Source organism: Notolepis coatsorum (genome assembly GCF_963971535.1).
Source record: "Notolepis coatsorum genome assembly, chromosome: 14".
Taxonomy (NCBI): domain Eukaryota; kingdom Metazoa; phylum Chordata; class Actinopteri; order Aulopiformes; family Paralepididae; genus Notolepis; species Notolepis coatsorum.
This window is the reverse complement of record NC_140178.1, coordinates 98135354-98160860: the sequence shown is the minus strand read 5'-3', so window position 1 is coordinate 98160860 and position 25507 is coordinate 98135354. Positions and strand designations below refer to the sequence as shown.

At 45.3% G+C, this 25507-nt stretch overlaps 1 protein-coding gene across 2 annotated transcripts in view; it reads left to right on the top strand.

The window, feature by feature from the left end:
* The window catches only part of kpnb1 (karyopherin (importin) beta 1), a 50031-nt gene extending 43217 nt beyond the window's left edge, over nt 1-6814 (top strand). For both annotated transcript variants that reach the window (XM_084328777.1, XM_084328776.1), the window contains 6 exons: nt 307-414; nt 577-720; nt 2089-2194; nt 2790-2904; nt 3928-4089; nt 4683-6814. In XM_084328777.1, coding sequence (XP_084184903.1) covers nt 307-414; nt 577-720; nt 2089-2194; nt 2790-2904; nt 3928-4089; nt 4683 — 636 coding nt within the window. In that variant the 3' untranslated portion in view covers nt 4684-6814. The remainder of the gene's footprint in view (nt 1-306; nt 415-576; nt 721-2088; nt 2195-2789; nt 2905-3927; nt 4090-4682) is intronic.
* Nucleotides 6815-25507: the final 18693 nt, after the last annotated feature.

Here is a 25507-nt window from a genome sequence, read left to right as displayed (position 1 = left end):
AGATGAAATGCCACTGCAGATTGAGGACCAGTTTCAGCTTATGGTAAAACTGCATTTATTTAGTGCTATGCAAGTTTTCGACCACTCAATTTATGCCTCGCATAACTGCTCATCTAGAGCAGTTAGGGTGTCTTGCACCAGTTAAACATTATGCTAATAGCAGTAGCCATACCGTACCACCAGTTAAACGGCAAGAGAATAGTCTAATAGTTAAACATTTCTATACACTGTATTGAATGTATCTTTTCTCGAATATTCAATTGTGTATCACTCCCCTAGTGTGGATGCTAATGTGTGTTGCTGTAGGTCTGTCTTGCTGCGGTGGGTCTGGTATGTGACCTGTGCAGAGCGTTGATGTCCAACATCCTGCCTTTCTGTGACGAGATCATGCAGCTACTTCTGGAGAACCTGGGGGTCAGTTACTACTCATCCATCATCCTCTTTCCTCATCGCGCCTCCCTTCATTCTCTCCTCTTATCCATCTCTCCTCTTCTTCTTATCCATTTCTCCTGGAGTCTCCTTTTTTCCCTCCCATCTCTTCTCCTCTTAATGGTGTGTCTGTCTGTCTGTCTGTAGAATGAGAATGTTCACCGGTCTGTGAAGCCTCAGATCCTGTCGGCGTTTGGTGACATCGCTCTGGCCATCGGAGGAGAGTTTAAGAAATACCTGGACATAGTCCTGGATACTCTGCAGCAAGCCTCGCAGGCCCAGGTGGACAAGGTAGAGGGAACACGCACACACACAGTTTGGCAAAGCAGAAAAGGCTCTCACACCCGGGTGTGTTCCAAAGATTTAAAAAAGCGTCTCTTCCACCGTCCCCGATTATGCCGTGACTCAGAAATGACGCAGTAGGAGGAAGTCTGAGGTTTCCTCTCTACATATGCGTGTCCTCGTGTGGAAATACTCTTAGAGCTCTGGCTCATGCTGTCATAAAGCTCCTCCCACAAGCGGCTGGACAAGGACGTACAGTTTCTCCTAAAACATTAGTTTCCTCCGCGTTTCACTCAGGAAGAGACGTGAGCGTGCGTCTATAAACCTTTGGAACGGACCCTCGGTCTCACTCACCCGTTCGTTTACACACTCAAGGCTACGCGACGTCTGTTCCTCCGCCTGCTTTGAGAGTGGCAGAGTGGATTTTATGGCGTCGCAGAGTGAAGCTGGGTCTTTTTCACCCGGGGGACATCAGGCAGCATGGCTGCCCCTGTGTTCCCTGGATTTTGCGAGACCCTACAGATCAAGTGTTCTGATGAATACTTATTATTATTATTTTTGTTCCCTGGTTCACAAGGCTCTACAGGGACTTATTAGAACCCCACAGGGCAGGACAGGGACTTCATAGAACCCCACAGGGACTTAATAGCCCCCCCCCAGTCTAAAAGACCCTCTACCAACCTGCTCCTTACTTGAGATTGGAGAACCACAGGTTTATTGACTAGTTAGCGTGACTCTACTGGTACAATCTGACATTGTCTTGTTTTGCCTTGACATATACACGTGGAGCATGACGTATCATAGCAGTCAAAGAAGCAGGGCGATGTTTTCTGACAAGGAAACTAAAAGAAGGAAGGGTCATTACGTCACTCTAGTGCGTGAATGCACATTGGTGTGGTAACTTTCAGTTCGTTCGACATTGAGTTGAATGGGATCCATCATTTAAACAGGTTATTACATCAAATGCCAGAATCATCTGCAATTTGTTGCATTGTTAACTAGCTAACGATTGATATATTTGTTGTGTTTCCTCAGATAGCTGGTATATTTAGAATTTTAATACAGGCTTCAATAGAACTGGCACCAAAGTTGTGTCACCCAGCAGAGCATTCCTCCTTTTATAGTTTCTTTGGTATTCTGACATGATGAACCTTCCTTCTTTTATAGTGTCCTTGGTCTCTGACCCTCAATGCCACTAGAGGGAGTGAGCTGTTGCAAAGCTAACTGGATAAACCGCTAGAGTTAGCTGCCTCTCAACACACTGAACTTGGACTGTACCTCCTGTCATTCTGTTGTTACCTACTGTGCCGTAGATGACACTGGGTCTGGACTGCTTGGTGCTTGTCTGTTTTCTTACATGTGTCTTTATCTTTCCAGACGGACTATGACATGGTGGATTATCTGAACGAGTTGAGGGAGGGCTGTCTGGAGGCCTACACTGGAATCATCCAGGGACTGAAAGGAGACCAGGAGAACGTACATCGTAAGAGACACACACACACGCACACACACCAGAAACTTAAAGGAATAGTCCTTTCTCAGCACAATTCATGCTGTGGATATTTATATACTTCCATGTGTTCCCGACGTCTGTTCCTCCGCCTGCTTTGAGAGTGGCAGAGTGGATTTTATGGCGTCGCAGAGTGAAGCTGGGTCTTTTTCACCCGGGGGACATCAGGCAGCATGGCTGCCCCTGTGTTCCCTGGATTTTGCGAGACCCTACAGATCAAGTGTTCTGATGAATACTTATTATTATTATTTTTTTTTTTTTAACAAGCCTTCTATTCATGACTAACCTCGTTTTCTATCTCTCTGCTCCTCCCTTCACCTCCTTATTCACTTTCTCCCTCCGTCTTTTCTCACTCCCATCCTATTTTTTTCTTTTTCCTCCTGTTTTCATCCCTTACTTCTCCCTCTTTCTCCCATCTCCTCCCTCTCCTGCTCTTTTCCTCCTCACTCCTCCCCATCTCCTACTCTTTCTCCTCCTCCATCTGCTCTTTTTCTCCTTCTCCCTCCTGCTATTTTTCTCCTTCGTTCTCCTGCTCTTTCTCCACCGCCTTCTCTCTGTCCTCCTACAGCTGATGTGATGCTGGTGCAGCCTCGGGTGGAGTTCATCCTGTCTTTCATTCACCACATAGCAGAGGATGACGATCACTCTGACGGAGTGGTGGCCAATGCTGCCGGACTCATAGGGTAAGTTTTGAGGAAGGGAGGGATGCCTCCTGCATGCAGAGTGAATTCTTGTTTGTTGAGGTTTGTTTTTCCATTGTTGCAGAAAAGACTCGTGTTCTCACTTTGTCAGACGGGGTTAACACAAGGTCCTTAAAGTGCTTGATTTTTTACGAAAAAAGTAGAGTCCTGGAATTCCTTGAAATCAGCCCATTTTTTAACAAGGTGCTTAAAAAGTAATTGAAATTAAAATCAACCATTTGCATTGAAAGTTGTTCATCCATGATGAATCAAGAAATTTATATTTGTTTTTGAAGTGTAACTAATTGTCAGAAATTGGTTTTAAGCCATAAATATTGGATTAGATATTTCTTCTATAAAAAAAACAGCATTTAAAAGTGAATTGTATCTTTTTAAATTAAAAATAGTGCTTAGAGAGGCGGCTGGGTGGCGCAGCGGAGATTGCGCTCGTCACCAATGCAAGAGACTCCGGTCTCGAATCCGGGTGTCGGCATTGCCTCCGGCTTGGGCCGGCCGTCATACTTGCTCAATTGGCAGAGCCAGCGGGTGGAAGTCGATGGGTGGGGATTTGGACGTTGTGGACAGCGACTCCTACAGGTCGGTTGGGGGACACCTGCACAGCAGAGACTGGAAGCAGCAGGGGTAGTGTGAGCCTCCCATGCAGAGTCCGCGCTTGCAGGTGAAAGGATGTGACACGCTGCCTCCTCGTGTATCGGAGGGGACACGTGATGCAAGGCTTCTATCCTCCCTACAACCGACCAGTGGGGGGGCATAGTCGAGCAACGTTCAAGACGGGGGAGGGGAGGATTGGAAACACGAAATTGGGATGGGAGAAAAAGTGGATTAAAAAAAAATAGTGCTTAGGAAAGTACTTGTAAGTCCTTGATTTTCATTTTGCAATATCTGCGAACCCTGGTCAGAGTAGGTCTCATGAAGCTGCTGTTCTGTCTCATAAATAAATGACTCAGTTCTCATGAGGCTGGTGGTCGTCTGTCTTGTAAATACATGCCTCTCTCCCTCCCCCAGTGACCTGTGTACGGCGTTCGGTAAGGACGTTATGAAACTAGTGGAGCTTCGTCCTCTGATCAACGACTTGCTGACAGAGGGCCGGCGCTCCAAGACCACCAAAACCAAGACCCTGGCCACCTGGGCCACCAAGGAGCTCCGTAAGCTGAAGAGCCAGGCCTGGTCAGTGGACACACGCAGCTATTCAACCATAACGATGCATCAAATTTAGTACTTCAAGAACCATATAACTCTTAAGTTTTCAGAGGAACAATGTTTTTAAACTTCTATTAGTTACAGACGGTAGAGGTTGAGCACTTTGATAGATAATACATCTATATGGACAAAACTGCTTAGCTGGCTCCTTCTTGTAACAAAGATAACTGAAGAAAAAGTGGCTAGAGTACTGACAACTTAAAACTGTACAAGTACGTGCTATGAAAAATACATAGAAATATGGAAGACAAATGGGCCGTGGTGTTCGTCCCTCAACCCATACCATAATCCAACCTTTAAACTGGTCAAAATATATTCACGGCCCCCTAGAACACAATCTGGTCCTCAAAAGTATAGTGATTCATTCAAAGATGTGTGTCTGGTCCTCAAAAGTATAGTGACTCAAAGATGTTTCTGGTCTATGAAGAGAAAACATGCACCACTCTGAAAGCCTGATGCATAACCCTACCACAATATCTGAGACCTGCGGCCTACCCAGAGACTAACTGCGGCCGACACATTCATGACTGAATTATTGAACCCTATCTCTTGTCTTCCAGATGTGCTGTCTGTCAGGGATGAGAAGATCGACATCAGTGAACAATGAGAAAAGAAATCGCCCCACTGGAATTAAAAATCTTCTGTCTTTCGCGCGTTGTGCCGGGTCGAAGCAGAAGCGAAGTGTGCGCTGAGATGAGTGTCTGCGTGTGTGTGAGAGAGAGCACGAGCGAGAGACGAGTGTGAGCGTGCGAGAGAGAAAGCGAGCGAGAGAGAGAGAGAGAGATGATTGACATCACACCACCTTCTGAGTACAATTCCAGCAAGTCGCCGGCAGACAAGCAGCGACTCCCCTCCTTTTCCTCCTCCCCCCACCCCCTCTTCAGCCTTTCCAATGACCTCAAACCCCCACCAACCCTGCCTCTGTGTGACCTTTGACACCCTCCCACCTCCACCACCTTCCTCCTCGACGGCCTGTGGACTGTACTGTATCTGAACTAGGACAAGGACTCCAGCCCCCCCTCCCTGCCCTTTCTGTACCCCCCCCCCCCCCCCCACACACAAATTAACTTGATTCAAATCCCTGTCTGGACCCCTGCCCCCTTGGACCGAGCACCCAACACTCCCCCAAATCCTCGCTCCTCTTCGCTGTAGCCCGGCCTAGCTGCATATCGGTGGTCTTGACAAGCCAACTAACATTTTTAGTAGTCTGCTACGATACGAAGTTGCTACGATGACGCGTCACCAAACCAACTGACCTCCTCCTCTTTGACCCCCAACCACACGAGACCAGCTGCCACAACAACCTGATGACAAGAGCCGCTGGGTCTCGGGTTCTGTTTTGGAATCAAAAGAAAGAAAGAGAAAGAAAACTACTCTTATGTGGAGGAGGAGGGCTAAGACTTTTGGATTCAAAATAAAACATAAGGAAAATAAAAACGAAAGGACTTTTGGACTCTTAGTTTCTCTGACCGATCGGGGGAAGACTTAAATCTTTATTTTGTTGCTCTTATTTTTATTTTTAATTTTTTTGTTTTTTTTTTGTTTTCTTCCCAGCTCTTCTTCCAAGCACTCTTAATATGGTTGCGGACATCAAATAAAACAACAAATGACACTGTGGAGATGGTCTGAATTGGGACTTTTTTGGGGGAGTGGAAGGAGATAGTTTGAACCTGAAATAACTGTAGATATTAAAATAAATAAAGACGGAAACAGCTTTGAAGCAAGGTGCCTGGGTTCCTCCTCCGATGTCTCCTGGTCTGGAGGGAGAGGAGAAGCCCGACTCTCCTCCCTCCCCCTACCGCTGTATTCTGTCCCCCCCCCCGGTGACACAGCCACAATCAATCGATAAGTAAATTACCGGTAGTCAATTCATAACGATGATACAAGAAAATCACAGAAGCAGACCACAGTCTGTCGGTCATCTCTGCTGCGTCACTGGGTGACTGACCGACATGGCAGGATAAGTGGTAGAAAACCCAAGAGTTCCTCCCGTTTCCACCATGAATCTCCTTGACAATGACGACTACTGTTGTTTCTTCTCCTTCTGGGGTTTTCCCCCTTTTTATCTTTTATTTAATTTTTTTGTGTTTTTTTTTGTTTTTCCAACAGCATCATCGGTTACTCGTCTGGTCTTCAGTATATGTGGGCTTTGTTAGATAATCGGACCTGTCGTGGGCTCATTTCCTGCTGTCCCGCGAACATAATGTTCTGGAAAAAGAACGACACCGGTGAAGAATCTTATATATCAAGGGGAACACTTGTAGAAAAGAGGGGGGTGGGGAGCATTGAGCGGTAAACTTTACAAAAACGTGTAATACTTAGGAAAGTCTCCTCCTTGTGTAAATGGCCTGAGATGAGGCGGGAGGAGAGCGTGCCAAATTTAGTAGTGAGACTAGCTCTTATGAATAGGCTGCCAGCCGTCGATCCCGGATGTCGCTGATCTACGTGTCGAGCGGGTCAAATCGTGGCTCGTCGTGCTTCAAATCGGTTCAGTTTCCCCTGCTGGTACAAGTTTGTCACTGCACTTAGTTTGGGGAAAGGGGTCACTCACCATTTTTGCTTGTTTAAGAAAAAACATTAAATAAAAAAAAAAGATTTGAGAATCGAAGACGTTTGTATAAGGTTATATTTTTCCATTGCTATGAAAAATAAAGGAGAAAAGACGAAAAACAATAAAATGATATGAAACATTCCCCAAGCCGTTCTGGTGCTTTGGTTTGTGTTTTTTTTTTCTTTTTTTTTCTTTTTTTAATGGACTGTTTTTAAGGCCGTTAAATGTTCTGATGTCCGATCTATACTGAACTCTTGTTCTGAACTGTTTATAAAGTTCTGGACTTAATGAGTGCATGGAGGGGGAGGCAGTTATCTGACTCTTGCTTTTGACTATGGACTTTATTTCCTCTTTTTTTTTCTCCTCCAGAGACTTTGGTGGCATCTCCCACTGTTTAGGATTGTTCTGTCTATTGAATACTAGATGGAGAACCCTGTGTGTGTATCTTATTTTATCGCTCATCTGCGTTAATCGGCAACTTGGGAGTTGACGCAGACATGGAAATGATGGGCTATGTTTACCTGTAGGTCTGTGTTTGACTACAACTCGAAACAAAAACGCACACATGGTTATCTGTCTCTGGTTTTAAGGGTTCGGGGTTGTTTCACTTTCAACGCTTAATTCAGAAAATAATTTACGGGAGGTGAGGTTGGTCTTTTCCATCAAAGGATTATGTTCAATCGACGGAAGAATAAATGTTTTTATTATTAAATTCTAGCTTCAATTGACATGGTTTTGAATTGATTGAAAGTGAGCTGAGCCCAGCCCCGGGCGTCTGTTTTGGTTGCCCTGCTGTGGTCGAAGCTTGGGGCTGTTGCACCGTGGAAAACATATTCCAATGTGTTGACATGATGAACCAGGCAACTCAATTATTACTGAATTGTGAATCATTTAAAGCCAATCTGTTTTTATTTCGTATTCAACCTTAGTGAACTAATAAAGTCTATATTGTACTGAACCGCTGCTCCCTTCTACTTCTGACTGGCTGCTCTCAGGGTCCGACCTGCAGACTGGTTCCATGGGTGCTGTGTTCTGAGATTTGTATATTAACTAGGGCTGTCAGTTTATCGTGTTCATTAGATTAATTAATTACACAGCAAATGATTGCGTTATGAAAATTAACTCTAATTTAATTTTAAATCTCATTCATTCCATAAAGTCACATTACAGACTTTTTTTTAAATATGGTCCATTTGCATGTTCTTGGTATCTGATTCTAGGGACATCTATGGATCTTAGGGAATGTATTCCCAGTGTCCTAAATACTGTGTTACTAGGCTTGAGTAAATTGTAATGAACCAAATGAGAATATTAATAAAAAAAAAATTATCTTTGACTGAATAACACCATGCTAAAATTGACCAGACCTGAAAAGTCTAAGCAAATTAATAAATGGAAGATGATTAAACATAATTTTTTTTAAATAATGTGCTAAATAAATAAACTAGGTTTTGTAGATACAGTACTGAATTCTGCCATCCGGACACATGCAATTTGAAATATGATTATAGAATATATAATATCAGTACTAAAATGGTTATGCGATAAAAATGCGACTAACTAGATTAATTAATTACAAATCCTGTAATTAATTAGATAAACTGCAGTGTAGATGTTATACCAGGCAGTATGGTGTGCAGTGTAGATGTTATACCAGGCAGTATGGTGTGCAGTGTAGATGTTATACCAGTATGGTGTGCAGTGTAGATGTTATACCAGCATGGTGTGCAGTGTAGATGTTATACCAGTATGGTGTGCAGTGTAGATGTTATACCAAGTGTAGATGTTATACCAGTATGGTGTGCAGTGTAGATGTTATACCAGTATGGTGTGCAGTGTAGATGTTATACCAGTATGGTGTGTGTAGTGTAGATGTTATACCAGTATGGTGTACAGATGAGATGTTATACCAGTATGTGAGTTTTTTAATCAGATGTCAGTTTTAACCATGTACACTAGGTAGCATGCCATTTTCATCAGATATGAGTTTAACACCGTGTAGTCCTTTGATTTGGCCGCAGCTCGATCCTCCCATACAGACAGCCAACAGTGATGACAAGACTTTATTCTATGACCAAATTATTTCTGCCACTGCCCAGTGCCCAGTCAGAGGACTCTGTTGCCCCCTTGTGTCCGGTTGGTTTCAACTACAACAGAACGTTAGGTTATGACTATAACCAAGTTCTGTTAGTATAGCGACGCTCGGCGTCACTCTGCACTGTCCTCGCACACGTGCACACGCACTGAATAAAGACCACAATGTACCTTTAATTCCAATATTTGTCTGACCACACCCCTATCAGCTTACCCATATAAGCAGGGGTGGGGCCACCCACTCGCCTCCTTCCCAAGCTTTCACCACAAGGCGAGATCAAGGGCTGCAGCGGCGTCGGACGCCGAGCGGCGCTATACTAACAGAACTTGTAGGCGAGTCAATATATGGTTTAACCCCAAAAAAATTTATACAAAAGGTTTTTCAATGGATTCTGGTAGTATTGGGCGTGCTAAATAACATACTAAAAGTCGACCAAAATTGACCCCTCCGAAAGCCGTCATTTCCAAGATGGCGTCCCAGATGGCGCCGGGGCGATTAAAATGGCTATATCTCAAATTAAGAAAATGGTGCAAAGGATTTCTCAACTGATTCTGGTACCTCTGGGCATGCTCACTAACATACTAAAAATCTAGGAAAATACACCTTCCAGAAAGGCTTCATTTTCAAGATGGCGTCCAAAATTGCGGCTGGCCAAGCTTAAAATGGCTATATATATGTCAATATAAAAATTATATAAATGATTTTGTCATTTGATTCTGGTACCCCAAGTACCCCTAGACATACTTAGGAACATACTAAAGTTTTAGGGAAATGCACCTTCCGAAGAGGCTTAATTTTCAAAATGGTGTCCAAAATGACGACTGGGAGCTTAGAATGCCTGTATCTCAAATGGGAAAACATTTCTAAAGGATTTATAAACTGATTCTGGCACCTCTACATTAATAACGAGCAAAATATCTAGCTAAATATATCTGCTAGGAATGCATCATTTGCATCATCAAAATGGCTGCCTGTAGCTTATTTTGGCTAAAATTAAAATTGGTTATTATATTCAACCTAGAAAGCTGGCTTTGGTGTTGAACACAAAATAAATGACCCACTTATTGTGGTCTTTAGGCCTACTCATCATCATCTTCAGGATCCTCTGGGAGAAACTTGTTATGTGGATTGTCACATTCATGAAGTTGACATGGTCCACAGACAGTAGTACAAGGTAGTCCATATTTTCTGCATGAGCAGCGAAGTGTCTTGCAGGCAGTGGTACAGTTACAATGAATGACCTTCAAGAGACTGTCTGGAGCAGCATTCATTGTTGACATGAGTGGGACAAATCTATTGTCCTGCAGGTTCCAGCCCCAGTCTAGAGCATCTATACCATCATCTGTTCCCATCCAGACCATGACCTGGTAGTATGCTCTACGACAGTGGAATTTGGTAGCAGATTCAGTTGGTGGTAGACGTTCAGGCGTTACCGTTGATGAAGCTGAAACAACCTTCTTGCTGAAAATGTTATATCTCATTTTTGCAAGCGAATCTGTGCACTTTCCACCAAAAAAGACAGCCATTGCTTGGCACCCAAGGTCATCGATCACATCTGTTGTCTGGTTTGGTACAGTGAATGCATTGGCACTGCATGCTGTCTTTTTGCCAACTCCGAAGATCCGGGAAGTTGTGTCACAGTCAGTCACAGCATGGATGAACAGCAACTGAGAACACACATCCTGTCCGAGTACTTCTTTCAAATGGTTTATGGCGTACACTTTAAAACTGCCATCAGCTTTCGACTTGTCTGATCTGAAATAAAGGCCCTTGCTATCTCTCTGTGCATAGTAAAGAAGTAAGACGAGGAGATCAGTATCTTCTCCAATCAGCGTCGTGGTGTGAAGAAGAGATGATCCCACTGCGGCCCTTACTATGTCTACATCAGCATCTCCAAGTGAATTGACCACAGTGCAATCCCGTTCTTTCAGTTCATCACTTATCATGTGGATCAGTTTCTGTTTATTCAGATCTCTTGACAGGAACTCCTCCTTCTTACCTGAGAACTCTGTCTCAGCAGTGAAGTTGACAATGGGATGAATATTGTTTCCTCTTCTTTGATGTGTGTTGTCTTTAATGGATGGCCATATCCTCATAGCCATCAAACACAATGGTTGTAGCTGAGCCATAATGTTGGATGGTGAAGTCTGCATATGACTGTGCAATTTTACCATAGCTTTGTCCGTGCTTCCATTGTATTCGGTGAAGGAGTGAACCACCATCAAGAACATAATGCTCCGTTTCTGGTACAGAATCTAGGATTGCATCACTTGCATGATCACAGATCGCGTGCGCTAGTTGTGGTTTATCAGCTTTGCGGAAGATGTTTCCGGCTTCAAAGAGGGCAGGAGGGAAAGGACTGAGTTCGTAACGCATAACCTCCTCCAATGACAGCTCTCCAGTTTGGGAGACAATAAGGAAACGTTGAAAAAGAAGTGCAGAATCAATGATTCGATCAGGAGCAACCTTGATAGATGATTTTTGTCCAAGGGTTATGGCTTTATCCTTTCTACTAAATGAAAATGTGAATGCCGGCTGTCCGATCATTTTGTGCATGATGTTGCGTCCAACAGAGTCATAATCATGCACGTTCACTCCATCCTCAGCGACAACACCTGTAACAACATTCCTTAAAGAAGAGTCTGGAGAGAAAGGTGAACATAATAGCAAGTTTTGAAGTGATCTTCTCCAGGTCAGCAGCATCCCTTTTCATCCTTGCCTCTGTTGAATCCTTGTGCTGTTCTGATGTTGTGTATGTCTGGTTTGAGAACTCCTGCATTGCGGTGTTATACTCTGATGTTATGCCCTTTGACATTGTCCAAAGGGATCTCTGATTGTCGGTCATTCCACTTCCATGTGTCATCCCTCCTGTAGTCTTCAATGACCTCATCAATGTTGTTTCGATTACAAGATCTGAGCTGAGGCCTGCCCATGATTGGCTGCTGCGACGGATAACATGAAAACCCTTTTCAAATTGTCTGAAGACATCTGGGTGGTTGATGTGAAGCTGACTCATCTCTTGGACATAAAAGTGTGCCGATTTCAAGTAATTGTAATGCCCAGCCGCAGCGAATATCGGCATGCATTCAGAAACAGCGCGTAGGTGCAAAAGCCAGGAACCTGTGCGATCTGCTGTTATCAGTGACCTAGCAACTTCTAACATGTGTTGGTAATTTAGCCACAACTGACTAGTTTTGGATCTAGCACACAGTTCCATCTTCCTTTTTCCCAGCTCTTCATTTATTGTAATGAGGGTCTCTGATGTGAACACTGTTTCCAATGGCATTTCACCCTTAACTATTGAGGTATACATTGCTTCAGACTGTTCAACCATTGCTGCAAATTCATGACTATCATCTACCATTTCTGATATTATCATGCGGTTAAGACATTTGTCAACCAGAAGATGGCCACGGAATGCTCTCTGAACTGATTTGCCTGTCATCATATGGGCTACTGAGTTCTCCCCATAGACTACCCCTAGAATGTTTTTAAGTCCTGTACCGTCCATCAGTGTACCAATTGCTCCTAGCAAATTCATAAATGTGTGAAATCCTCCTAGGAGCAGGACAAAGGACTTGAGGTGACTGCACTGTGGTGAATCTAGGATTATCTCTGCTGCTTTCCAATATAGGGGTTGGTCAAATGTAACTACTGGGGCAAGGTGGTGTTTGGATGCCAGACCACAAATGAACTCCAGTGTTGACAATGCATGTTTTGTCTCCGGAGTACATGTCTATCATTGGTAAGTATCTCACTGAAGACTGCCCTGGATGTTCATCTCCCTTATGAATAATGTGCATCATCCCCTGCCAACCAGGTGCAGGCTGTTTGAAATTGAACGATAACTCCCAAAGCAGATCAACCATCTTGTTACATTCTGCGAGTCTTGGAAGTTCTTTAAATGTGGTGTCTCTGCAAAAGTGTTTGGCAAAGTGATAATCTATTATCAAAACTTTTGACCTCTGCACAAGATTCAGTTCATTAATTCTGAACCTCGGAATCCTTTGGTCTGTCTTCTGTCCTGGTGTCAAGGCAGCTATCATGCCCATCCCATGAAATGTCCCTTTCCCATCAATTGTTAGAATATTATGATCTACATTGTCTGCAGAAACTGGGGCTTAAATAACACTGCCAGGTCAGACACGCCCAGGCATGCCCAAACACAGGACTAGGTCAGAAAAGAAAGAAAGAAACTGATTCAGAAAAAGAAGGCTTCAACGATGGTAGTTTGGGAGCGGGAGAGTGCAAACACCTCTAACTATAACAACTATAATGGTCAAAAAGAAGGCTTCAACTATGCTAGCTTGAGAGCTGGAGAGTGCAAACACCTTTTTTAGTAAGCTATTTGTATTTGTATAGTCATTTTAAGCTCCTGGGCGCCAGTTTGGACGCCATCTTGAAAATGATGCCTTTCCGGAAGGTGTATTTTCCTAGATTTTTAGTATGTTCACAAGCATGTCTAGAGGTACCAGAATCAAGTGAAAAATCATAGTTATATATTTTTTTCTATTGAGATATATAGCCATTTTAAGCTTGGTCTGCCGCCATTTTGGACGCCATCTTGAAAATTAAGCCTTTCTGGAAGGTGTATTTTCCTAGATTTTTAGTATGTTAGTGAACATGCCCAGAGGTACCAGAATCAGTTGAGAAATCCTTTGCACCATATTCTCAATTTGAGATATAGCCATTTTAATATCTCCACCGCCATCTGGGACGCCATCTTGGAAATGGCGGCTTTCGGGGGGGGTCGATTTTGGTCGACTTTTAGTATGTTATTTAGCACGCCCAATACTATCGGAATCCATCGAAAAACCTTTTGTATCAATTTTTTTTGGGTTAAGTGCTTTTTTTTCATAGATTGACTCGCCTATTGGTTATAGTCATAACCTAACGTTCTGTATCGTATAGCTCTCGCTCGGCGTCACTCTGCACAAGGGAGGCCGAGCGAGAGCCATCGGCCGACAAATACACCCCGCTGAAAGCCCCCCACAACCATCAGAACAGGGAGGGCCGAGCCCCCCCGACCCACCCTAATGGAGGGCACCCCCCCTATTGGGGGCTTCACGGGAGGGCGACGGACCCGACCGTGCGAAGAGGCACTCAAGCAACTCAACGCACAGGGTGAGCAGCCGTGGCTTGACCCCACGACTACACACACGCACAACCCGCATGCCACCCAGGAACGAACGGAGGAAACAACCTCGTTACTGCCCCCAGAATCACGGGGTCAAGGGCAAACCCAACCCCGTGGCAAGGCCGTAGCAGCGGAGCGCGAAGGAAGACCCAGACCCACCAAAGGGACTGGACCCCCTGGAACGGGGGCCCGGAGAAGTCCATGATGCCAGCATCAAGACCCCACCAGGTGGGCACTTAGTGACCCCGCCCCCCACATCGCCAGCGTATTCGGACAAAGGCCCCTCAGCCGAGCGGGCCCTGTCCCCCCAATAGTACACCGCCTGGCACACTGACCCTGCAGAACAGGCAGTAAGCATGGCCGTAAGCACACAAAAAAGGTTAACCAACGGAAGCAGGCAGCGCACCGGGGGAAAAACCGGGCAACAGGCTATTAACCCTAGCCTGGAGACTGCGGACGAGACAGGCGCCAGAGGGGACAGCTGAACACAGCCGCCCCGGCGGAAGGAGCGTAAGCTGGCAATGTTGCATGACCAAGCCTCCATTTAAAAAAAACCCACCCAGAGGGGTTGAGGCAGAGAAGGCTGACACGATTGGCAGACGTCATGAACGTGCAGGGGCACCCTCAAACGGTGAACCCGGGAGTTGACACTGCTCCAACACACCAGGGAATCAACCACCTTGGTGTTACCCAATGCGGTGGTTGTTCCTATAACCCCTCAAGAAAAAACTCCAAAACACACCTGCGGGTATACACCGGCTATACCGCAGTACAAGTGTTTCAGTTTTTCAAAAAAGGGTTAATCCAGGCCTACGGGTCGACGAAACATTACTTCGGACCGGGCCCGGCGATACGGGAAGCACAGGGTCACCAGAGGAGGTCAAAGACCACCCCAACAGGCCCCTCTTCGCCATGCGTGAGAGAGGAGCGAAAAAGAATGGAGAACCAGCCCCAAGCACACCGTACTTGGTATTCCCAGGCGGTCTCCCAACCAAGTACTAACCAGGACCAACCTGTGTAGCGGCCGAGATCTGACGAGATCGAGCGTGTACAGGTTGGCATGGCCGTAAGCCATTACGACAGTGCTGAGTAAAAAACGTACCCAACCAGGGTCTCCATAGTGCTTAACCCTGTGACACCTGGACCAACCTGGCATTTTTCCCCCTGAAAAAAGCCCAAGTCCCTCAGGGTACCAGAACAGCAGATCTGCATCCCCGGCGGACAACGGGTTCAACTGATCCGGACCAGCGTGACCAGAACCAGTCCCGTGCCCTAACCACGCCGACATGCCTACTCCAGGAGAAGGGGCAGATATGCGTGTTGATCTTAAACATGAAAAGAAGGCGCCACCCAGACGTTCAGGCGAACCGCGCCCGGTGGCCCACCCCCAGGGCATGAGACCCCTCTACATATGTTCAGATCCATTCCGTCATCATCCCCCAGACATGAACGAGAATCCGTCGATGACAAAAAACCAGGTCGTTGGATTTGGTCGTCGGAAGAGGAAAAACCTCCATCCCAGTTGCTTTATAAAAACGCCGTTTTAACCTCAAGCAACCAAGGCGTGCCAGTCAGTCGCCTGTTTACAGAACACCCCGAGCTAGCACTATACGTGCGTCGGGACACACCCACATCAATGAACAGGCTATTTAGACCTGTCATTGAATCCCCAAGGCGCCATGGGGAACGACAAGAGGGGTGTGACACTTCCTAACTCCAACTCTTTTTAGTAGAAAAGAAGGAAGCACCAACAGTATGTATCCCAGTCTACACAGCCGGGGGTAAAAATTGTTCACATTTTTACATCCCACCACCCTCCCATAGGAAGGAGACGGGAATCCCCAGAGAGACTTCCCACGCGAGCTGTACAGATTGAAAAGAATATATTGCACCTTGAGCCATGTAAAAAATTGGATTTAGGGCTCTCCGGGGAGGAGGCACTGAACCCATACACACTCAATAATCGAATTGAATCGAATACATACACAATAGAGTAGGACTCCTTCTAGAGGGTCCACTCACCTTGACAATCTGAGGAGGAGGCTCTGTACTCTGAAGGAGGCTCCCTCACATGGAAGGAGGAGTCCCGACTCACAGAAGGCCCGAATAGGAGCTTGGTGAGGAGGAGCCCTGACCACCCCCCGAAACAGATCCATCACATGGACCTGAACATCACACGGAAGTCCTACCAACAGAGACGCGCACGGTGACGTACTCTATGGCGGGGGAATTTCTGCGGTGCACACGCCCAATATTCCAGGCCGTGGGACCATGAAACTCCCCCCCCCCCCCCCCCCCCCCTCACCCCGTAACATGCGGGACCGCAACGTGACAGGAACCTTGAAGGACAGGGGGTGTACCCCTGACCAACAGAAAAAAGGAGGAGAGGAAAGGTTACCAGTTCACCCCTTTACGACCCCACACCCATGATACGATGTAATGACAAAAAGAGAGTATGACACAGTCATAGTCAGCTCTATGAAGCGTCTGACAGCTTCACACAGCGCATGAGCTAACCTGCTATCTGATTTTTACTAAGGAAAAAACACAGAATAGAGAGGGCTCTCTAAGAGCCCCGGTCCAAACTTATACATGTGCTTCTGTGGCCAGTCCAACCCAGTTGTAGGTCACATGACACAACCCATCATCACCTACAAAAAATGGCAAAAACACTCTACAGAGGAACGCCGTTTTTCATAATGAGAGAATACATAATTCTCGATTAGTAGCACACACGAAAGCGACCAAACAATCTTTTCTTTTAGGAAAATAAAGTTTCTCCAGCAGTCTTAGCACAACCTCAGCAATCAAGCTAAGGGTTACATCGCATCCCTACCACACAAAGACACAATGTAGTGCAACAACATGTCTGATAGGAGGATGAAGAAGTCCCCAGGGAACTGGGGGGAAACACAATCCTCCTACTTTACCCTTAATACGGCCAGTTAAAACAGGAAAACCTGTTAATATGTGAACACACTGTTCATTGTCATTACAGGCTGAGAAAAGAATATTCTTTACTCATTTGTCACTAAGCATAGCTTTTTTTTGTATTTTTTTTTTTTATTATTTTTTAAACAAACATATAAACAAACATGACAACACACGATAAGATATACAAGCATTAATTGTCAGGGCACATCCAATGAGATCACATTTTAGTTAGTTGTCTTATATAAGATATACCCCTAATACCTGTTATCTAAAAAACCCTACACACATATGCTCAGCTCGAACCCCCCCCTCCCGGACCCCACCTTGAGAAGTACCTCCACTATCCCTCGCACCTAACCAGACACTACCATTATAAGCTAGCTTTTATTCTCTCCACCACTTCTAACCACATTGACATTTTGGATTCATTGAGACCCAGAATTCTTGCTGTAGATATTTCATGGTAAATTACATCGAGATATGTAAGAAACCAAACTTTACGGCAAATTTTTTCCGGTTGAAACCAGCGTGATGCGATCAGCTTTTTGGCTACTGTGATACCCGATAAAACCAATCTCTTTAGCTGTGGATTCACTGCAAACTCAAAAACATCATTCAATAGTAATACCGAGGGGTGTACAGGTATATTCCAAGATACGAGTTTTGATATTTGTTGGGTCACATCTTTCCAGAATGCCTTAACTGGTGAGCAGTCCCAATACATGTGCATAAATGTCCCTTCGTCCCCATTTGCACATTGGGTGCATTTGGAATCTTGTTTAAGCCCCATTCGGCACAGTCTTATAGGAGTCAAGTATGTCCTGTGAATATAGTTAAGATTGATTTGTTGATCCTTGATGTAAGTCGGACATTTGTCCAGGCTCCTTGCCAATCAAAGTCATTTTCCAGGTCTGGTATATCCCTCCTCCAGACAGAGTCAAGTTGGAGGGTTTCATACGAGGACGTTAGTAATTGATGATAAAATTCGGAAACAAAACCTCTCGATGTCTCTCTTGCGTAGAAGAATTTGTGGTATCTGTGGTGTTCAATTGGTCTGTCTAATGGAACACCGTGAGATTTCAAACAAAGCTCTAACTGTTTGTGAAAAAGCCATGTGGACTTGGTGAGATAAAAAAATTTGCGTATTTCTTTATCACTACAAAAACCCTGTTTGTTAAAAACATCCCCTAATGAGTGTATGCCTTGCTCTTCCCATATAGGGAATCTTATAGGTCGTTTTCCAATTAAGAGTGCATTGTTATTGAATAAGGGAGTATGATTGTGCCATTTTTGTGGGTTAGGATTTTTTTTTTGTGATTCACGCCATATCCGGATCGCATGAGTAATTATGGGGCCAAATTTTCGTTCACAGTGCTTGATTGGTAGTTTAGTGTATGCTATGTTCTTCAGTCTATGTGGGGCTACTATGTTTTCTTCTATTTTTCTCCAGGATGCTAATGCTTGGGAGTCAAACCATGTTGTCAATGGACTTAATGTGTACGCCTTAAAATATAGGAAAAAATCTGGAAATGCCATGCCACCATCTGCTTTATTTCTCTGTGCGGTGGATCTTTTTATACGTGGTGGTTTGTTATTCCAAATAAATTTGTATGTGGAGGAGTGTAATCTTTTCCAGTAACCCTCTGGAGGGGGTAACGGTAGCATTGAACTGAAGAAGTTGATTTTAGGTAGTACATCCATCTTAACTATTGATATCCGTGCTTGTACTGTGTTTTTAAGTTTTGCCCATCTATCAAGGTCGTCTTTGATTTTGTTTTGGATTTTTGTGTAGTTGTGCTTCACCGTTTGTCTTATGGTAGGGAATATTTCCACTCCCAAGCATCTGAAATGTTTTACCATCGGTATCTGTCCTGGGAGGGTTGTGTCTTTTTTTGCAGGGGTGTTAAGTGGAAGGAAAGCCGACTTCGGCCAATTTATTATCCCGATAAATCACCAAAGTCCTCAATCAACTTGAGCAGATGAGGCAATGTGGTGTTGGGGTTTTGCATGAACAATATTACATCGTCCGCATATAAACAAATTCTTTGTTGTGTGCCCTTGATTACGATTGGTTCTATGGATTGGGATTGTCTTATATATTGTGCTAAAGGCTCTAATGATAGATTGAACAGTCCGGGACTAAGCATAGCTTTATAGGTTAGTTAACCCCCTTAGTTGTGAGTACACGGTACATATAAACACACATGATGTTTCTCAACACAACAAACCAGATCATTTTCACATCTGAAACAACAACCCGATTTGCACGGAGAAGCTAAATACCTAGTGACAAGACAATTCACACACAACTCGCGTCGTATCCTAAATGTAGTGCAGTAACACTAGTTTTGGAAAACATCGTTATTTACAAAACATTTAGAAGGGAAAGCCAGAAGAAGTGTACAAGGTCTGGTCAGACCTGGCCTACCCGGAGCGTAGATCAACGAAATGCAGTCTCAAGACACCGTAGAAAACACAGCCGTCCTGTGTTGTTCGATCTGGGCAGCGTCGCCGCTCCAACCCGTCGCTACGGTCCCTTTTGTTGACGCAGGCTTTGCCGTCCTGGCCCAGGGCAGGTTCGACGAACATCCTCTGTCAAAGATGACGTCGTAGTCAAGAGTGTTTAAAACATGTTATAATCAAAGCACGTTCAACAGAGTAGCATTAAGCTAACGGCCGCTCCAACCGTCGGTCGCTACTGCCCCTGCCCGCGAGACGCCGAGCGAACGGCGCACGCGACCAGAGGGGAGCTCGCGGCGGCGCGCGAGGAGCCGGAGCTACCCCGCGCTGGGCCTTGGCCGATAGCAGCAAGCTAACATTTCCTAGTGATCACAGCCTGGCTAGCGCCGCAGCTAACAGCTGACTGGCTAACAGTAGGCCCAACCTATGTAGGCCACGCAGTGATCACAGCAGGCTAACGCCGCAGCTAACAGCTGACTGGCTAACTGCAAGCTAAGCAGCTATCACCTGAACTTGTACACAATGATATAACACTCACCCAGACAGGCCGCCGTTCTGAAACCCTCCTCACTTTTTAAGAGAAAAGAGAAACAAGATGTTAACACAGTTTTACAACGGTGATTTTACCAACACCCGACGGAGCCAGCACAATACCCAACTGGCCTGTGTAGCTGACTTGAACACAGATCTTCCGCTATCGAACATCTATGCCCATATCTCCTCGTGAGGGAATACTCTCATTTGGATATGAAAGATGGGGCCTTAACACGGTGACAGAGAGATATCCACTCGTCCAGAAAACACAGGGATCACCAGTGTTAATGGTCGTGGCCCACTAGTTAAAACTATAATGGGCTTCAGACCAAGGTCTTCTGTCGCCTAAGAGGCTGAACAAAGGACCCTAGCCTGGGGCCGGTTTTCATAAACATTGTCAATTAGCCCCCATAGCACTAACAGACAAGTGGAGCCTGCCAGCAAAACATAACTCACCAAACCTGGAACCCACCGCTTCTCACAACAGCGGCGCGTCCTACAGCCCGGCTGTGTCTTTACCGCAACCAGCACACAGCAAGGACTGCAGTTGGAAAAGTATGTAGCGGCGCGAACTCCCAATACGAAAACCGGTGGAGGATTTTTAGAATGATCATCATCTTCCAGACACTCCAGTACGAAGACAATATCGCCGTATTTTCTCGAAAATAGTGAGAGAGAAAATAAAGATATGATGTCAACGTATCCTTGCTTTCCAACTCTTCTCCTACCATCACATCACTTCAAGTGTGGGGATCTACCGAGGCACTTCCTTGTGGTGAAAGCAAGAAGGAGGCGAGTGGGTGGCCCCACCCCTGCTTATATGGGTAAGCTGATAGGGGTGTGGTCAGACAAATATTGGGATTAAAGGTACATTGTGGTGGGGGCGGAGCTGAGCGATCATGGAGTAGACGTGTTTCACATGAGCTCCCTTCTACCGTCCTGAATATACGTTTCTCCCCATTAGTCTTTATTTAATTTTTATTTGTTTTTTATCTGTTTGCTAGGTCGTCGTGTTTAGTATACTGTCGTCGACTTTTTTTCGACTTTCTGCGATGACGGGGGTGGAAACCAGAGCCATGAGCGCCCCAACCAGCAAACCACCACCACCGGGCCTGGCCGCATCGTCGCCCGGTGTCGGGGAGATAAGCGAAGCTGTGCTCTTGGTCATGACCAAGCTACACGCAGACTCTGAGACACGCTTCGCTGAAGCACAGAAGAAAGTGTTGGCGGATTTTTGTGTCAACCTCCATCGTGAGATATCAGAAGAAATACGGCTGGCGGTAGTCCCGCTGATAGACAAGATGGAGTCGATGCACGCTGTCTCCTCGGCTAATGCTAACGAACTAGCCATGCTAACGACAGAGGTATCATTACAGGGCGAGAAGATGGTGGGTCTCGAGTCCTGCTGGCTAGGCAGGCTGAAGTCAACAAACTACAGTCGGCAATGGAGGAGATGCAGTCCCGGGATAGACGCCACAACATCAGGATTGTTGGAGTACCGGAGGCCAGCGGTGAAGGCCGTCTCTCTGAGACCATGCCCGAACTGCTGCAGAAAATACTAGGAACTGACGTCCTCCCTTCGCCTCCTGTCTGTGAGTCGGCCTACAGGGCGGGCAGGTTTTCTCCCGGCGTGAACAAAGAGCCGAGGCCCATCATAGTCAAGCTGAACAGGCTTCAGCAGAGAGAACTCATCATGCGGTCGGCTCGTACCAGAAGGGGTAATCTGAGGCTTGGTGATCACAAAGTGGCCATTTTCGAAGACTTTACGCCGGAGGTTCAAGCACAGAGAGGTGAATACAAGGTGGTCCTGTCTAGGCTATGGAAACTAGGCCTGAGGCCCACGCTATTCGCTCCCGCGAAATTATCTGTGTTGGAGAAGGTCGATGGTCTGCGTTCATTTTGGTCGTTGGCTAAAGCGAAGGAATATCTCGCAGGGATACCCGAGACTGTTGCTTGATATCTATGTCGGGTGAGTGACTTGGCGGTGTGGGCCTATATACATTTATTAGGCCGACTATTCACAAATACTTGCTGTCATGCCCAGACACTCTAACTGTCCACTGCCCATCCAACTAGCGGGACTTCCCAATGACTTCTGTTACTTGCTAATGCTGACCTCATGATCGTACTTGTGTATCGCCTCTTTGGAAGCTAGCGAGCTAGCTGAACAATGTACATAACAAACTCTAACGTGCTATCCGGATTCATCACTAGCTCACGCGCTAGCCTCGGGCTAGCTAGCGGGCTGCGTCTATCGCCTGCGTGAAGTCGTTCGAGACCCGTTAATAGTGACGCACTTTGGTTGTTGTTGCTGTATAAGTGTGATCGGCTCGCACAATCCAGCGGTGGTCGGGTCCCTAACTAAATTCTTGTATGCTGTTATTTTTATATCCATGCTGTTTTGAGCTTTGGGCTCCGGTAGGAGAGGATCGGTTGAATATGTATATTAACAAGATATGATAACAGGTTTTGTCAGATATTGCCTATTATCATCCCCGGGTTAATGAATGTGTTTGATTGTGCCTGATCAGAGGGACTGTTACAGATGTGCACTTTGACCATAACCCCTTTTCCCCCTTCTTATTATTGTCGTTGTTAAATGGCATTTGTTTGCACAATTTACCTGGAACCCGATCCTACCTTAGACTACCCGCTGGTATACTCTAATTTAATTTTGTTTTGGATTTTTCCTTTGTCCATTGGTGCTATAACATTGCGTCGTTGATGCGCAGACTCCGAAATAGATGGTTGCAGGGTTGATGTTGAGTTGTTATATAATAATGACTATATTTAAATTTATTTTTTAATTTCTTTTTTCCATTATAAGTTATCTCATGTTAAGTCCTAGGCTCACGGTGGTTTTCGACCGATATCTTTATTGAAACAATAGATGATAACGGGTTGTGTCAGATATTGCCTATTACCATCCCCGGATTAATTAATGTGTTTAATGCTTTTCTTACATAGGTTATGTCATTTCAGCCGCTGTGCCTGATCAGAGGGACTGCTACAGGGGTGCACTTTGACCATAACCCCTTTTTTTCCCTTTCTTATTATTGTCATTGTTTAATTGACATTGTTCACACAATTTTGCACAATTAACCTGTGACCCGATCCTGCCTTAGACTATCGGCTGGGATGCTTTAATTTAATTTTGTTTTGAATTTTCCTGTACCCATTTGGGCTATAACATAGATGGTTGCAGGTTGATGTGGAGTTATTATTTAATAATGGCTATTTTTACCATTATGGTTGTCTCATGTTGGGGCCAAGGCTCAGGTGGTTTTCGACCGATATCTTTATTGAATTTTATTTTTATTATTATTTGTGTTTATTGGACTAGTGGGGGTTTACTCAGGGGTTTATCTAGAGGGGGGTTGGAGTGGGGGGCGTCTTATTGGATCCATGTCTCTAGTGGGAAGTGATAGGAAGATGACCATCCTCAGTGGATGGGGCATAGGGTGGGGACTGGAGAGTGGGTATAGGAGGGCTTATAATAGGACGGGTGGGTTAGGGTTTAGAGTAGAAGGAGGGGGGGTTGTAGCTGGGGTGGTATTTTTATGTGTTTTATGTACTGTTGTCTTATATGTGTGTAATTGTTCCTCCTCTGAACTCCTGGGATTGACCGTCTGGGCCCGCCTGGATCAGCGCCTCTGTACTCAGCCTGGCTGCACTGGTATGTTCTCTACGCATTTAGACAAGCTCGACCATGGCTAAATTGAATATTTTAATTTGGAACGCAGGAGGGCTTAACGCCCCACACAAGCGTGCCAGTGTCCTTTGGCTATTGAAGAGGAGAAATATTGACCTTGCTCTCCTTAGTGAGACGCATTTATTGGTAGGTGACGTGTCAAGACTGGCAAATCGGCAATATCACGCTATCTCCTCATCCTCAGCCGATGATAAGACGAAAGGAGTCGTCATAGTTACAAGACGTAACCTTGATATCAAAGTCCTGGATGTATGGTCGGACACGGAGGGAAGGATTACTATAGCAAAAGTTGAATTCTCGCATAGGAAGATGGCTATAATAGCATTGTATGCTCCTAACACATTTGATTCAGCGTTCTATAATACAATCACGAAGAATATGTTGGAACTTAATGGATACGCTCTCATTGTGGGTGGCGATTTTAATGCGTGCTGGGATGCGGAGATGGATAGGTCCGGGCCCTCTGAAACGAGCGACCAAAAACGGGCCTCTAAGGCCCTCAGGATGTGGGCCCAGGACACGGGGCTCACAGACCTTTGGCGCTTATCCAACCCCACCCTCAAAGATTACTCTCACCTGTCAGCCAGACACAAAAGCTTCTCTCGAATTGACTATGCATTCGCGTCCCCTAATATGTTTGATAGTTTCGATGTCTCATTGGTTCCCTTGGCTTTCTCAGACCACAAGGGGATTTTCCTTACGGCAACCTTTGGCAGGCTCTCCGCAAGAGCTCCCAGATGGCGTTTTAATTCGACCTTGCTAAAGAACGATGACTTCTGTTCTGAGTTCAGGAGTAAACTAGCTGCATCAACGTTGGCACAGTAGAGGACCCTAGGGTCCTGTGGAACGCATTGAAAGGATTTATCAGGGGTCATGTCACACTATTTGCCTCCAATTTGCGAAAATCCCGGTCAAAAAAGCTAGAAGGATTGGAAACATTATATGCGGACCTATACGCATCCTTGCAAACTAACTATAGTGAACGACTAAACACACAACGTAAGATAATCAAAAAAGAAATAAACTCCATACTTAAACAACAGTCTGAGTTCTTGATACATAGGACAAGACAAAATTACTACTTTCACGGCTCCAGACCTAGCCATCTATTGGCAATGAAAATACGCTCAAATGATCATTTCTCGGATATCCCCTCGATCAGGACGAGCCAGGGTGCAGTCACTACTGATTCGAAAAAGATCAATGACACTTTTAAAGAGTTTTACTCACAGTTATATAGCTCAGAGGGTAATCTTGATGACTCTAAATTTGAATCGTTCATTGGCGGGCTTGAGATACCCCACATTTCTGAGGAAGAGGCCAAGGAACTGGGGAGACCGATTACTCTCGTGGAATTGAGGGAGACGATTGTTGAAATGCAGAGGGGTAAGGCACCAGGCTGGGATGGTATTCCACCCGAAGTGTATTTAGCTTTCTGGGACCAACTGGGTCCATTGATGCTCGATATGATCAATTACGCTATCGAACAAGGGGAGTTCTCAAGAGATGTCAATATGGCGTTGATTTCTTTACTTCTCAAGAAGGACAAAGATCCCAATGATTGTGGTAGCTATAGACCCTTGAGTCTTCTCGGGGCCGATTTAAAAGTGTTTGCCAAGGTGCTGGCCCGTCGCCTGCAGAGATTTATGTCTGTATTGGTACACTGCGATCAAACTGGTTTTATCCCGGGGCGTCTGGCTGCAGATAATCTTAGGAGGCTGTTGCATGTAATCGATAACAGTAAAGACAATACAACTCCATCCACAGTTCTGTCTTTGGATGCCATGAAGGCGTTTGACAGACTTGAGTGGTCATACCTGTGGAAGGTACTTGAGGTCATGGGTCTTGGGAAGAGTTTTATTCATATGATTAAAGTCCTGTATGCCTCGCCGTCTGCGATGATACTGACAGGCAAAAACTGTTCCACACTCTTTCCAGTCTCCAGATCTTCTAGACAGGGTT